This window comes from Notolepis coatsorum, assembly GCF_963971535.1.
Source record: "Notolepis coatsorum genome assembly, chromosome: 9".
In the NCBI taxonomy this organism is placed as follows: domain Eukaryota; kingdom Metazoa; phylum Chordata; class Actinopteri; order Aulopiformes; family Paralepididae; genus Notolepis; species Notolepis coatsorum.
This window is the reverse complement of record NC_140173.1, coordinates 104,961,262-104,977,896: the sequence shown is the minus strand read 5'-3', so window position 1 is coordinate 104,977,896 and position 16,635 is coordinate 104,961,262. Positions and strand designations below refer to the sequence as shown.

The window sequence follows — 16,635 nt, the reverse complement described above, 5'->3', positions numbered from 1 at the left end:
AAACACTAAATATGTATTTTCTTTGGAGAAAAGGTTGTGGTTCAATAACTTAGGAACTTGTACTTTGTTTTGTTTGCTTTGTTTGAATACTTTATTTTGACACAAATCGTAGGACAAAAACATTTTAAAAGACAAGACAATAACAGTGTCAACAACGCTGGTCAAAAATGGATAAAACACAATAAAGGAATACACATGCACACACAGGAATACACACACATGCAATTGTATTTCTCAGGGTCGCTGTGCGATTGAGCTCTGCTCTTAACCCATCCCGTCGGCGTCTATGCCTTCTACAACGCTGTTCGGTTTCCGGGTTCCTCTGATTGGCCACTAAGCCCACGTGACCCTACGCTAGCACGCCCCCCTTATGGCTGAGAGTAGTGGCAGGCAGAGAGCCTTGCTACTACTAGCCGAGTGATGAATGAAAATCTATCTGTTTCACCTAACAACACTATTGCTCCGTGATCATAGCCATCCATCTCTAAAGCTAACCACTATTTGTAAAAACCACAACCACATTACCATATGTAATAATGTAAATCATTGTGTCGTTGTACATATTGTGTATACACCGTTAGAAGCTAACGTAGCTTAGCTTGGTAGCTATTGTTGTGCTAACGCCATACCCTGACACCCAGCTTGTTAGCCAGCATGAATGCCCGATGTAGAAGGCATAGACGCAGGTCGCTTGTTGGCTGGCATGAGTGCCCGATTTGGGGTGGTTCTCTCCTCTTTATGTGCCTTTGTCCTGGCGGGTGTTCTGCCGGGGGAGCTTTCGGACACGACAATAGTGGTGGTTGTAGGGTGTTTGAGCTTGTAGCGTTAGTTAGCTCATAGCTATCGTTAGCTTCTAACGGTGTATACACAATATGTACAACGACACAAACACCTTATAACTACTACTATTGTCATGTCTATAAGTTCCCTGGCAGAATACTTGTGAGGACAAGGGTATACAAAATCGGGCATTCATGCTGGCTAACAAGCTGGGTGTCGGGGTATGGCGTTAGCACAACAATAGCTACCAAGTTAAGCTACGTTAGCTTCTAACGGTGTATACACAATATGTACAACGACACAATGATTTACATTATTACATATGGTAACGTGGTTGTGGCTTTTACAAATAGTGGTTAGCTTTAGAGATGGATGGCTATGATCACGGAGCAATAGTGTTGTTAGGTGAAACAGATAGATTTTCATTCATCACTCGGCTAGTAGTAGCAAGGCTCTCTGCCTGCCACTACTCTCAGCCATAAGGGGGGCGTGCTAGCGTAGGGTCACGTGGGCTTAGTGGCCAATCAGAGGAACCCGGAAACCGAACAGCGTTGTAGAAGGCATAGACGCATCCCGTCGTCCTCCCCCCAAGGGCAGCCGGGTGCAGACAGGGCATCGGTGAGGTACCGTGCCCGGGGACCAATCCAAGTGCTCATGCCCGTCTTCGTCAGGGACGCGACAGCGTCAGCGATCTGTTGTGCATGTTTTTCCATTGGGTTTCTCTTATTGGGGGGGGGGGGGGGGGGGACCCTTACGAGCACGGGGAGAACATGCAAACTCCACACAGAAAGGCCCGGGAGATACCCCGCCTGGGGTACCTGGCAACGCGGAAACCTGGTCCCCGATGGGAATCGAACCCTGGACCTTCTTGCTGTGAGGCGACAGTGTTAACCACTACACCACCGTGCCGCCAATGCTAATGTTACTGTATTACTCTACTATAGGCTATCAAAATTCGCGCAGCAACCAGGAGCACCCGGGAGTTAACAAGCGCACCCAACTGAATGCATAAGTTTGATGTGCGGGGCTTGTAGTAGAGTGTTAAACAAGTAAACAAGTGCAGGGGTAAGGCTAAGAGAATTATCAAGGACTCCAGCCACCCAAACAACTGCCTCTTTGAACTGCTGCGGTCAGGCAAGCGATACCAGAGTCTCATGGCAAGCACAGAAAGACTCAGAAGAAGCTTCTATCCCCAGGCCATCAGATTGCTCAACGAACAATAACACTATGCAACAACCATCAAATGCACTCACAACACACACATCCACACGCACACACTCACTTTAAACAAACAACACACTGCAGCACCCACTCTCCACACTTTAGAACACCTAAACACACGTTCTATTTATTGGTAAAGGATTTGCACTACAACCCATACCTCAGTACACCTTACTGTAAATTGTACCTAAATTGTACCTCATCCCATTTCTGCTTTGCACTATATAGTATATTGTATATTAGTATATTGTATATTGTATGGTAACTCAGTTACTTCTATTCTGCATTGAACATTGTACATATGTATATACTGAACACTGTGTCTACGTACGTGACTTCTATTTTTTACTTCTATTTTTACATGCTATACTATTTTATTTCATACTTATCTTTTGTCTAGCACAGCGGTTCCCAAACTTTTTTGGCCGTGCACCCCCTGTCACCTCCCGACCTAGCTTGCGCAGTGCGCACCACCCAATGGGTTTCTGTTAGAAAAGATTGTTGCTGGTCTCCGTGCACAGATTTAATTTTTTATTTTATCTCTTCCCACGGCGACTATGGATAGGGAATTTCTTTATTTAATTAAAATGTTCACGACAATACTCTGCCAGCATGTTTAATATCCATAATACTAAAGGTTTGACTAAGATTTGTATGAAATTTTATTGTAAAAAAAAAAAAAAAAAAATTACCACCATTAGCCTTTTCATGTCACGCACCCCCTAGAGGGCGCTCGCGCACCACAAGGGGTGCGCGCACCACAGTTTGGGAACCACTGGTCTAGCACAGTCTCTGGAGCATAACAGAAAGAAGCATTTTGTATAAAAGTATTCTGTATGACAACTATTAAAGAAACTTGAAACTTGTTAAACAACTCAGTGGTTTTCAGAAGGATGAATTATGCCTAGCAACTTCTAAACCACTTTCAAGTCTCATGGAGTAAAAAAAGTTCAAAATCAGTCATCCCACATTTAGCATGTACTGTATGCAATTATTAACAAAACATATTGTACTGTATATGCATACGAAAAGACAAAGTTACACATTATGCCATTAATATCCTGAGACATTAAGAGTGCATCATTGATTAAAAAATTCAAATAATAAATAAATAAATACATAATAAATAAATTATGTATTTATTTATTTATTATTTGAATTTTTTAATCAATGATGCACTCTTAATGTCTCAGGATATTAATGGCATAATGTGTAACTTTGTCTTTTCGTATGCATATGCAGTACAATATGTTTTGTTAATAATTATATTATATATATATATATATATATATATATATATATATATATATATATATATATATATATATATATATATATATATATATATATATATATATATATATATATATATATATATATATATATATATATATATATACTGCAATACTGTTTGCATGGCAAAATACCTGGCTCTGAGCTCATGGTTTTTCATGAGCTGTGGATAATGTTAATCTGAACAAAGTCCTCAGTGAGATTAGTAATTTCCTCTAGTGAAGGTGACAGCTAGGTGAGGAAGGGCCATTCTTCATGAAGCTATATGTCAGCAGGACGCCGTCTTTCCCAGCCTCCTTCCCTGAGTAGAAATTAGAGATGTCTTTCTGCGAGACAACACATGTTCTCAGTTGGGTTTCAATGAGCAATGTCCTTCCCCAGGCGGCAAACACTTACTTATGCATGCACAAACGTACACACACACACACACACACACACACACACACACACACACACACACACACACACACACACACACACACACACACACACACACACACACACACACACACACACACACACACACACACACACACACACACACACTTGGGGTACTTGCACATACAGGCACACATACACATGCAGGCACTTGAACACTCGCACACACGCAGACACAACAGCACAGACAAGTATCCATGTGTGTGTGCATGTACATGGATGTCGTTCATGCTTTTACACAAACTAGTGCAGTGTGCCTTCAAAACAGGGCCATTAGGAGCGAGTGCCTGTTGGGAACACATGCCCGTTCTGAACTGGGCGATCGCTTGGCCCCCAGAAATGCTGCTTGCAACATCGCATTCAAAACGTGACGGACTGGAGCGCGTGCCTGTGTGACAAGTAGGGATGTCCCGATCCGATCACGTGATCGGGATTGGGGCCGATCACGTGATTTTCCGAAGATCGGGATCAAAAAAATTTAAAATAAAAATCTGGATTTTGTTTATTATTATTATTATTATTATTATTATTATTATTATTATTATTATTATTATTATTATTATTATTATTATTATTATTATTATTATTATTATTATTATTATTATTATATATATATATATATATTTTTTTTAACAAACATGACCATGTTCTCGTCTTAAACTCATACTGAGGCCTTAGTTTTGGTTTTAAATTGCATATCATCATTCATTTATTTATTGTCACACAGAGCAGAAGAATTTTGCCAAAACAAACCAATAGTATCCAGCTGCAGAACGGCAGACCAGCCATACTCTCAGACCCAATCGCATTTCCTTTGATTTAATTATACATTAAATGATTTATGTCAAGGAATGCCTCGCTTGAATGAAGTTAACTTTTCACCTGGATAACGTCAACATTCAGGGTGAATGTAATGTGAGAAATTGGGATAAAAAAAAAGAATAATTTGATTGGATCGGGAAAGATCAGTATCGGTAGATACTCAAAATCACATGATCGAGATCGGATCGGGAGCAAAAAAATGTGATCGGGACATCCCTAGTGACAAGTATACCCATTTGGAACAGGACGATTGCTTGAAGCTGTGAGAACTGGAGTCTGGAGCACAGCCCAATTGCTGAATACACGAGAAGAGAAAGGAGCGGTTTCAAGGGTGTTTAATGGAAATTGAGCAACACAGGAATTGGGGGGAAATAGAACGGGGTTAATGTTCTGTCCTGTGGCTGCCACGGCGGCAGTGAGCGAGCAAACGGTCCTGGTGCTTGTCGGGGGAGCTGCTGGGTGGCAGCGGGAGAATAGATGTTCCTCTTCGGGAACAGGTGACGTCCAGACAGGGACGCTGGAGCTGCTGGGTGGCAGCGGGAGAATAGATGTTCCTCTTCGGGAACAGGTGACGTCCAGACAGGGATGCTGGAGCTGCTGGGTGGCAGCGGGGGAATAGATGTTCCTCTTCGGGAACAGGTGACGTCCAGACAGGGACGGCGGTCCTTTGGGGCACAGGAGAGAAACGGGTTAGAGTAAGCCAATACACGGAGGGTATCTAGCAGTAGAGCTTGTGGCAGAGACGTCGTACCTGAGCAGTGGTAATTAATACCACGACAGCTTCTGGTCAGCGTCGAGGTGCAGATATAGTCCCCTCATCAGGGGAGGATAGGGTGCAGCTGGGGAGAGTGGGGTGTTTGCCTGTGTGTGAATTAGGGGGATGGAATACAGCTGGGTGAATGAGGGTGAAGGAAGGGGTGACTGAAGAAAGAGAGGATGATGAGGAGTGCGCAGTGGATAGAGAGGGGGATGAAGAGGAGCGTGTGGAGGACGTGAGGGAAAAAGGAGGGGGAGTGAAGTAGGCCCGTGCTGTGATTATGACAGGACCCCCCCCTCGACGGGCGCCTCCCGGCGGCCCAGGCCTGTCAGGGTGAGCCCGATGAAAGTCCCGGACGAGAGCTGGGTCCAGGATCATTGGCCGGGAGATCCAGCTCCGCTCCTCCGGGCCGTAGCCCTCCCAGTCGACCAGGTACTGGAAGCCGTGGCCGCGTCGCCGCACCTCCAGCAACTCCCGGACCACGTAGGCTGGGTGGTCGTCTATCACCAGCGGAGGAGGGGGCTCTGGAGCAGGGGGAGACAGGGGACTGGAGACCACCGGTTTGAGCTGGGAGACATGGAAGGAAGGGTGAATGCGCATATGGGGGGGGAGCTGGAGCCTGACAACAGAGGGATTAATGAGGGACAGGATCTTGTAGGGCCCCACGAAACGGGGGGTTAGCTTTCGTGAGACGGACTTGAGTGGCAGGTCCCGAGACGAGAGCCATACCATCTGACCTGGTACATAGGCGGGAGCCGGGGTCCGGTGGCGGTCGGCGAAGCGCCGGTTCTGGTCCGCAGTCCGGAGCAGCGCAGCCCTCGTCTCCTCCCAGATCGTCCTGCAGCGACGGAGATGGTCCTGCACCGACGGCACGGCGATCTCCTCTTCCTGGGCAGGGAACAGCGGGGGTTGGTAGCCCAAAGATGACTCAAAGGGGGACTGACCTGTGGCCGCCGAAGAGAGGGAATTGTGGGCGTATTCCACCCATGGCAGGAAGGCGCTCCAGCCGGAGGGGTCCCGGGCTGTCACGCAGCGGAGTGCGGATCCCAGGTCCTGGTTGGCCCGCTCCGACTGGCCGTTGGTCTGAGGGTGGAACCCGGAGGAGAGGCTGACCGTGGCCCCCAGAGCCCGACAGAAAGCCCTCCAGACCTGGGATATGAACTGAGGGCCTCTGTCGGAGACGATGTCAGCTGGGATCCCATGGAGCCAGAAGACGTGGAGTACCATCAGGTCAGCAGTCTCTGCAGCAGAGGGGAGTTTGGGGAGAGCAACGAAGTGCACAGCCTTTGAGAAACGGTCAACAATGGTGAGGATGGCAGTGTTACCGTGTGAGAGGGGAAGGCCGGTGACGAAGTCCAGGGCGACGTGCGACCAGGGCCGACCGGGGACTGGGAGTGGACGAAGGAGTCCGGTGGGCGGTCGGTGGGAGGCCTTCGCACGAGCACACACGGTGCACGCCAGGACGAAAGCGTGGGTGTCCTCTCTCATGGTGACCCACCAGAAGTGCCTCTTCAGCAGAGATAGTGTCCGGTCGATCCCCGGGTGGCACGCGAACCGGGAAGCGTGAACCCACTCGAGCACCTGGGAGCGGACGAGGTCAGGGACAAAAAGCCGGTTAGGTGGACCGTTACCTGGGTCCGGCTGGGCACGCTGTGCCTCCCTGACGACGGACTGGATCTCCCAGGTGGCGATGGCCACCAGACAGGAGGTAGAGAGGATGGTGTCGGGGTGTGTGGACCCCTCCTCAGGGACGAACTGCCGGGAGAGGGCGTCTGGCTTGGTGTTCTTGGAACCAGGCCGGTAGGTCAGGGTGAAGTTAAACCTAGCGAAGAACAGCGCCCAGCGAGCCTGGCGAGAGTTCAGGCGCTTGGCCGTTGAGACGTAGGCAAGGTTCTTGTGGTCTGTCCAAACCAGGAAGGGGACCTCCGATCCCTCCAGCCAGTGTCTCCATTCCTCCAGGGCTAGCTTGACCGCCAGGAGCTCCAGGTTCCCGATGTCGTAGTTGACCTCGGCTGGGGTTAGGCGGCGTGAGAAAAAGGCGCAGGGGTGCAGCTTCTGGTCGGTGGCAGAGCGCTGGGAAAGAACCGCCCCTACTCCGGTGCAGGAGGCGTCCACCTCCACCACGAACTGGCGGGACGTGTCCGGCTGGACGAGGATGGGAGCGGTGGTGAAAAGTTGGCGAATCCCAGGAAGCGTTGGTGGGACGGGGCCAGTCGGACACCGCTCTGATCTTCTCGGGGTCCGCCCGGATCTTGCTGCCCTCTATGATGTAGCCAAGGAAGCCGATGGAGGAGACGTGAAACTCACACTTCTCCGCCTTGACAAACAGCTTGTTCTCTAGAAGACGCTGGAGGACCCGGCGGACGTGCTGGACATGCTCCTCCATGGAGCGGGAGAAGATCAGGGTGTCATCTAGGTAGACGAATACGGAGCGGTGGAGTACGTCACGGAGAACGTCATTGACGAGGGCCTGGAAGACAGCAGGGGCGTTGGTCAGACCGAAAGGCATTACCTTGTACTCGAAGTGGCCGAGTGGTGTCTTGAAGGCCGTCTTCCACTCGTCTCCTTCCTGCATGCGGACAAGGTGGTAGGCGTTCCTGAGGTCCAGTTTTGTGAAGATGGTGGCACCTTGCAGGGGCTCAAGACCAGAGTCGATTAAAGGTAGGGGGTATTTGTTCTTTACCGTGATGTTGTTGAGACCCCGGTAATCGATACAGGGGCGAAGGGAACGATCCTTCTTGGAAACGAAGAAGAATCCTGCGCCGACAGGAGAAGAAGAGGGGGTGATTATGCCCGAGGCCAGGGATTCGTGAACGTACTTCTCCATTGATTCTCTCTCTGGGCGCGAGAGGTTGAACAGGCGACTAGCGGGGAGTGGCGCCCCGGGGAGTAAATCAATGGCGCAGTCGTATTGGCGATGGGGAGGCAGGGAGAGAGCCTGTTGTTTGCTGAAAACTGCCTTGAAATTGTGGTAGGCCGGCGGAATAGCAGACAGATCTATGTTCTCTTTGGGGGGGTACGAACCGGCGCCCTCTAGTGGCGGCCGAGCCGACTGTAGACAAGCAACGTGACAGTGGGCACTCCAGCTGGTCACCAGGCCGGTAGGCCAATTGATAACGGGATTGTGTAACTTGAGCCAAGGCATGCCAAGAACAATGGGATTGTGGGGAGAGTTGGTAACGTGAAACCGAATACTCTCGCTGTGATTCCCGGATAGCAGAAGGCGAAGGGGTACGGTGTGGCGAGTAATCCGCATGAGTAGTTTCCCGTTTAACCCCCGGGCGTCACGGGGTATCGGCAGGGCGTCAGTAGCGATGTTGTAATGGGAAACTACTCCGGCGTCGATGAGGTTCTCGTCGGCCCCTGAGTCAACCAGGGCAGATAACGGGAGTGTTTGGTTATTCAGACACAGCGTGGCGCGGAATAGCATGTTTGGGCCAGAGCTGGGAGCGATATCTAAACTCGAACAGACGCCCAGCGCTACTGTCGAGCCCCGTCGTTTGGGCGAAGCGAGCAAGAGGCAACCGAGTGACCCGTTTGACCGCAGTACAGGCATGCTCCAGTAGCGAGCCTGTGTCGGCGTTCGCTGGGAGGGAGACGTGAGCGGTCGAGATCCATGGGCTCGGAGGACCTATTTTCTTCGGCGCGGGCAGCGCGACGAGGCGGATCGGGTACAGGCGGACGAGTGGTGCTAGCTTTCTCTCGACGACGTTCCCGAAGACGCAGGTCCAGTTCTCTGGCCAAATGGATTAATTCGCCCAGGGAGGTGGGTCTTTCTTTGGACGCAAGCTCGTCTTTAATAGCGTCGCTCAAGCCCTGGCGAAAGGCGCCTCGCAACGGTGTGTCCCCCCAGTCGGAGCCGGCGGCGAGGATGTGGAAATCGATAGCGTATTCGCTTACGCTGCGGCTTCCCTGGCGGATAGAAAACAAGCCGGAGGCCCCCTCTGAGTCATCTGGAGGGTGGTCAAACACCTTACGCATGTCGTCGACGTATTGTGAGTACGAATTGCAGAGGAAGGAATTGTTGAAGTGGAGAGTGGTGGCCCATCTCAACGCCGCGCCTGTGAGCAGCGCCGACAGGTAAGCCACTTTAGACCTATCGCTGTGAAACGTGTGGGGTTGTTGTTCGAACACCAACGAGCACTGGAATAAAAACGCACGGCATTTGGAGACGCTTCCATCATAACGTTATGGTGCGGGGACAGGGGGTTCCCTATGCGGGGGGCTTGGTGCAGCGGGGGTAGCGGCTGATGAGCCCTGCTGTGCCAAGTGTGCCTCGACAAGTAGATACTGTTTTTCTCGCTCAACGGAGTCGAGGGCGAGAGCGGCCAGCTGTGCCGTGACGGCGTCTAGGGAGCGGGCGAGTTGGTCTACCCGGGCGGTCTGGCCGTTAATGATACTCACAGACTGCTTCTGAAACTTCTTCCATTCCTCGGTCTCGTGTACAGCTGGTGCTGTCATCTTGGTCGTGGTATACTGTGAGAACTGGAGTCTGGAGCACAGCCCAATTGCTGAATACACGAGAAGAGAAAGGAGCGGTTTCAAGGGTGTTTAATGGAAATTGAGCAACACAGGAATTGGGGGGAAATAGAACAGGGTTAATGTTCTGTCCTGTGGCTGCCACGGCGGCAGTGAGCGAGCAAGCGGTCCTGGTGCTTGTCGGGGGAGCTGCTGGGTGGCAGCGGGAGAATAGATGTTCCTCTTCGGGAACAGGTGACGTCCAGACACACACACACACACACACACACACACAGGGTTTAAATGAGGCTTGCCCACGTCAATCAATAGACATCTGTTGACCCTGAAGGTAGGATCCCATGACAAGTGTAATTTATCACTGTATGCCATTACACACACCCACACTCTCTCTCTAACACACACACAATGCGTGTTGTGTACATACACGTGCATGAATGCGTGCACACACTTGTGCACAACTACACTGCACATACAGTACTTGCGTGCACAAATGCATGCACACACACACTCACACTCATGTTCGTGCACATACTTGCACAAAACACACACACACACACACAGACATGCACACATAAATCCCTCCCATCTGACAAGTTTCTCGTAACTGAGAAAATGAATTCCATGCATGCCGGGTTTGGGAATAGCAAACCTGCATTAATAACAAGCATGTAAATGGATCTTTGATTCTAGAGCGATTAAGATATACTGATGAGATAAATACCTCACAGACCAGAGAAATATCGATTCCTGGGGGAAAAGGAGGCTGGAGGGAGAGAGGGAGAAATTAGGACATTAACAGCATAGTGAGCATACCAATGCACAGGGCCGGACCGACGCATAAGCAAACTAACACCAAATAACACCAGAGGGCCTCCAAGAGCACTTGAAATGTCCCACAAGAGAGCTTGAAAACACACACATTCATGCACATGCACACAGTACCCTCTTTCTTTTTCTTTCATAGGACAAAAGTATTTTCCCAGTAATACCAGATTCATTCTTCCTTGTCTGGCAGAGTTCACCGGACAAGCTCATCCCCAAAGACCGCAGCAGCGACCTGGAGGCCATCTCCAGAGTGATCCAGGAGGCACGCCACTACATCTACATCTCCATCACTGACTACCTGCCCCTGCTCAACAGGAGCCCACACAGGTTAGAGCAGGGGTGGGCAATTATTTTTCCCGGGGGGCCGAATGAGCAACTGAAAATATGTTGGAGGGCCGGGCCAAAATTCCAAACTCAATTATACATAATATACATTTTATTTCTATATAAAAAGCAGTAAATGGCATTGTTTTGACCCCTGGTAAGAGTGTATGTTATTATTTGGCAATTAAAAGGTGAGGTTAGCTTTAAAAAATATCATTTATTCAAATAGAATTTATTTCCAAAATGATAAACAAAATGTGAAACATTAATAACAAAGGGCATGTATGAAAAAGTGCTATACAAATAAAGTTATTATTTTGAGTTTCATATACTATTGAAACAAGGATTTTCTTAGCTTTCTAAAGACATCACATCATCTTATAGCGAAAATAAACAAGACATGTTACTGAACTGTGTAAAGAAAAGTGTCCCAGTAGCCTTTTTTACTTTACATGCCTATATTAAACATTTAATGTTTTCAGAACTATGCAAAAAAAAGAAGAAAAAAAAGATCAAGTGTCCCATTTCACTTGTTATATTTCCACATTTTAGTGTTCTTCAGCTCTTTTTTTTCTTCATTCAGTGTGATAAATCCAGTCTCTGTTGAGCTTTAACAAGTCCATCAAAGTCAGGTTGCATGTCTGAGGTGGAGATGCAAAGCACAGCTGCCAGATGTTCATCAGTGAGAGAGGGTCTGTACCTGGACTTGGTAAACGTCATGACTGAGAATGTCTGTTCACATATAGGTGGATCCAAAGAAAACCAACATCTTCTGAGCATGTCTCCTCATGTTTGGAATGTTCTCCTCCTTGAGAGCAGAGTAGAACTCTAGCAGTGATGCTGACTTAAAGTGCTCTTTCAGTAGTGAATCAGACTGCAGGTCAATGAGTTCAAGCTGAACATCAGTGGGTGCACTATCAACACTGCAGGTAAAGGGAGAGGAAACCAGCTGCATTTCATCCTCAACCTTTTTGAAATCTTGAAAACGCCTTGAAAATTCATCATGCAGTGCTCCCAACATGGATGAGTACCTGTGCCGGTGATCAGCTGATGGTTTGATTTCTTTCAGGGTTTTCATGTGTTTGAGATTGTTGCTGCCTAGTTGCCTTGAAATTAATTGCAACTTTGTCATGAAGGCTTTCACATGGCTATGCATTTCATGAGCAAAAATGCCCTTGCCCTGCAGTTGTGTGTTCAGTAGGGATGGGTACCGTTCATATTTGAACCGATACGGTACCGGTACCTGTGAATCGATACCGGTACCCAACGGTACCTTTTTTCTGTACTTTAGTCTCAAAAATTTTTATCTACCTACCTCAGTTGTGAAAAAAGAAATCCAAACTTCAAATAACCACACTTTCGACCGTTTTTTGAATCAAGTCAAATCCTAGATAAGCGTATATTGTGCGTGTGAGAAAAAAAAAATAAAACAAAAAAAAATAAAAAAATATATAAAACGGCCCGCGGGCCGTACAATGCCCAGGTCTGGGTTAGAGGCTGCTTTCATTTGGATACATAATGATGTGTATTTATGAATATACTTATTCATTAATTTAGACGACACCATTCATCATTACATCATAATGCAATGCTGCTGTGCACAGACTTTTTCAGGGGCAAAGAAATCTATCGATCAAAAAAAGGGAATTTCTCACTGCATAGGGATACAGCCTATGGGAGAGGGGGCCAGGCATGGTCTTTGCTCAGGGCATCAGGGGTTCTTCAGTATGAGTACCCCTTATAAAATACAAAGAATTAGCAAGTGTCCCCCTGGTTTGAATTTGTTTAGGACAACTGTTCAGCCAGGCAGCAGACGTCAGCAATGTCTAAAAAAACATTTTATTTTGATTTCTCAATCCGAACAGGGCATTCAGGGGCCTATGATAAAAAACATAGGCGTAGTTACCACCCTCCCTTCACCTCTACCTGGTTGACCACTGCATAACGGGCATTCATCAACACCAACTTAATTGCATACCTGCTTTATAGTGTGTCTGTGTGTGTGTGTGTGCGCGTGCCTGTGTGCGCGTGCATGTGTGTGTGCATGTGTGTCCAAACACTGCATTTGTGCATTATGTGTATCTCTTGTGTAGCAGATACTGGTCTCGTATTGACGGTCTGATCCGAGAGGCTCTGCTCCTGAGGAAAGTGCGAGTCCGCCTGCTGATCAGCTGCTGGGAGCAGACTCACCCTCTCACCTTCAACTTCATCTGGTCCCTCCAGAGCCTCTGCATGGAGCAGGACAACTGCTCCCTGGAAGCTGTGAGTAGGTCTGCTATTATGGATCATGTGCCATATACAGGGCAGGCAGATGTTAAATTAATTATTGGTCCAAGTGGGAAGACAATATGTTGGTTATTGTCATCCTACCTTTAAAATGGATATGGTGATCCTTATTCTCTTTTTTTCTCAATATACTCCTGAACTGGTTTTCTCAAGCAGCTCTTGCCCAAATGTATCTAGTTGTGAGACTAACCCTGATTCTGAATATTATGACATTTATAGAAATTAGATTATGTTTTGCCAACAAGTTGATAATGATTTTTTTGGTTAAGCGCGTATTATGACTTGTTTAGGACTCGAAACTCAAAGGTTAGGACTTGGGACCTAACTTGGGACTTGTCAGTCTTGACTTGGGACTTTACTCGGGACTTGCCTGTCTTGACTTGGGACTTGACTCGGGACTTGAGTACCAAGACTTGAGACTGACTTGAGAGACTTGCAAAACAATGACTTGGTCCCACCTTTGATTGCTAACAAGACACAGGTGTGGTAGACAGAACTAACAGAAGACAGAACACATGATTGATTGATTGATTGATTGATTGATTGAAAACTTTATTAACAGATTGCAGAATGGGTACAGTACAGTACAATACATACAATTGTTAACACTTTGAGTGCCACGCCCGAGAATATTCGGGTTTACGCCCTGACCGCTGAGTGCCACGCCTGAGAATATTCGGGTGTTTTTTTTTTGTTTTTTTTTTGCGATCTGAAATCATTGCATCACGCGAGCCTACCGTTGGAGATCCAGGGACCGCCGGCGATCAGATGTGAAAAAAGCGCCCCCTATCGTCTCCCAGGTGGTAAATCACCCTTTTGGAATGGACTCAATGAAAGTGAATGGGAGAACGGATTTCTGACTCCACATTTTACTACTCACTGATGCAGCCAGGGTTACCAGAGTTCATTCTGGAGCCTCTGAGCCGCGGGGAATCATGTGTTCTACTGTACACACGTTGGATCAATACACTTATCGATTTTTTCGAATGGTGATCAGGAATTGGAATATACCATTTGGATACCATCTGATGTCAGGTAAGGAATCTATGTTATCAGTGTTAGGATAATCAGACTCGTTTTCATGGAGATATAAGCGTTTCCACTATGTGATATAGCTGTTTTGACTGTAAAAGCCATGAGGAAATAATAGCAGCGATTATCAGCGCACGGCACGAGCATGCGTGCGCAGACATATACTATCGATCATCTAGCGTTTATTTGAAAACGATTCATAAATAGGCCGACAAATGATAACGTTCTGGAATATTCCAGTAAAAGGCGATTATCATAGAATGGGTTGTTTTTCCCCGGAAAACGGGTGATTTTCAAAATGCTATCAAACGGAAATGAAGCGATAAAAATACAATCTGCCTTGCCAATGTTGACTGGAAAATGATTCTTTGATAAGCGATGGGCAGATTAGACACATTTAAAACATAGATTAGGCGATATTAACGTTAACATTGGCCGTGGACCGTGGCATCAAGGGGGTAAAAAGGAAAACCCGGCGTGGCACTCAAAGTGTTAAGGGGATGCAGACCAGAGAAAGACTTTCGTCTTGTTTACATCAGGGTCCCCATTTTCAATTCATCATAACATATATGACATACATGACATACAGATAGACAGTACTGCTACATCTATACATTTATGACATACCAGATTTGCAAATACAGTACTGTTTGTGATACAAAAAGAGTCCAGAAAAGAGAGTATATACATTTGACGTAGAAACTGTACATTGGAGGAGGTTGGGTAGGTGGGGGGGGGGGGGGGGGACTGTACATTGGTGGTGGTTGGGTGGGGGGGGGGGGGGGGGGGGGGTTATTCACACAGGAGAATAACTATATTGAATGTACAAACTGAGACGTACAAGACTAAAAACACATTTACAAAACACAGACAGTAGTGTTAGATCCTGATCAATCTGGCCAGTACCACGTCTTCGTCTGTTTGGCTCTCCATCCAATTCCTCTGCGTTGTGTCATTTTAATGGTCCTGACATCTCAGATACTGGCTGATAAGATCCTTATCTCTCCCCGTTAGTACAATCCGCAAACCATAATAATTCTCCACCTCCGTAAGAATCCGACACTTCGACAACGTAAAATACCTTACAAGGAAAAGCGTGGTTTATTTGATAAACAGAAACCTCAGCTCAGATGTTAACATATGTTATTGTCCTTGAAAAGTCTATTCTAATGATCTTTCGGTGTGTTCGTCTATCGTCCTTTTGTTATTCAGTCCAATAGTGTTCAGGCCTGGTCGTCAGCCTAACCCTCCTCGCGTTAGCCGAAGCTAATGATGATGTGGCATTCTTCCCCCCCCCTCTCGATGAGAGGAGAGAGTGTCTTCTGTGTGATCTCAGTCCTACTCGCTCTTGGTCTGCCTTACACCCGGAAACACCGTTCGACTTAAAGATCTTCGTCGTAACAACGACGGCCCCGCCTTCTGGTTGTCATGTGCCGCGCTAACCGCATTTAACCTTTACACACATTTCACGTTTCATTAAGATGAACCTCTCTCCCTCCTGCTCTGGGCCTACAGTACACTCGCTCTTATCAATGTTTTGTTACAAGGAATTCAAAACATAACACCCTCGCTGGCAGTGTGCTTGTGAAACCCTGAACCACCGTTCTATCACCGTCTTCCATGCACATTTCGATCTCACCGTTTTAGCTGTGGTCATCTCCCCCCAATCTATACATCACATACATTGAAAAAGCACCCCAAATCCTTCAGTAGGGACACAAGTCTAACACAGTGGAAATAATACAGACAACAAAGACAATGAATAAACAAAGCATAAGTGGAGGCAAATAATGTTCAACAGGTGAGTGAGCTTGAAATTTATTTGAAATCTATTGGAAGGATAAACCCCTTGAGATATGCTATCTCGTTTTCGAGGGGGTCCTTAACATAGGATACAAAACATACAATACAATACAATACATAACAAAACAAAAAACAGGACAACAAATGCACTTATACACTGACAGACGCTCTCCCAAGCTCACCCCCACAATCCACACTGACAAAATTATAATTTGATCTGTAAACGACATGTAAGCCCTAACACAGTAAATCAATAACAGGTGCAAGTAGTCTGTAGATGAGTGAACAAAGATATCTTAAATAACCGGTAAGAAGTAAGAGATCTGAGTGAACTAGGCAGTTTGTTCCAATCAGCTGGTGCTTTATATTTAAAGGCAAGTCGACCGATAGCTTTGATGGTTCGAGGTAGGGGTGGACGGTATGGTCTAAAATGTATATCACGGTATAATTTGAACCATAGACGGTAACGGTATATATCACGGTATCATCGTTTTTGATAAAAAATATTTTTTTTCTATTTTATATAATTTTTTATTTTTTTTTATAAAATATATATATTATATAATTAGACTTGT

General features: G+C 46.9%; 1 protein-coding gene across 1 annotated transcript in view; it reads left to right on the top strand.

The window, feature by feature from the left end:
- Positions 1–16,635, top strand: part of LOC311234706 (inactive phospholipase D5-like) — a gene marked incomplete at both ends in the record, with an annotated part of 538,433 nt that overhangs the window by 510,839 nt on the left and 10,959 nt on the right. Inside the window, 2 exons of the mRNA XM_084321948.1 lie at positions 10,806–10,942; positions 13,036–13,201. Of these exons, the coding sequence (XP_084178074.1) occupies positions 10,806–10,942; positions 13,036–13,201 (303 nt within the window). The remainder of the gene's footprint in view (positions 1–10,805; positions 10,943–13,035; positions 13,202–16,635) is intronic.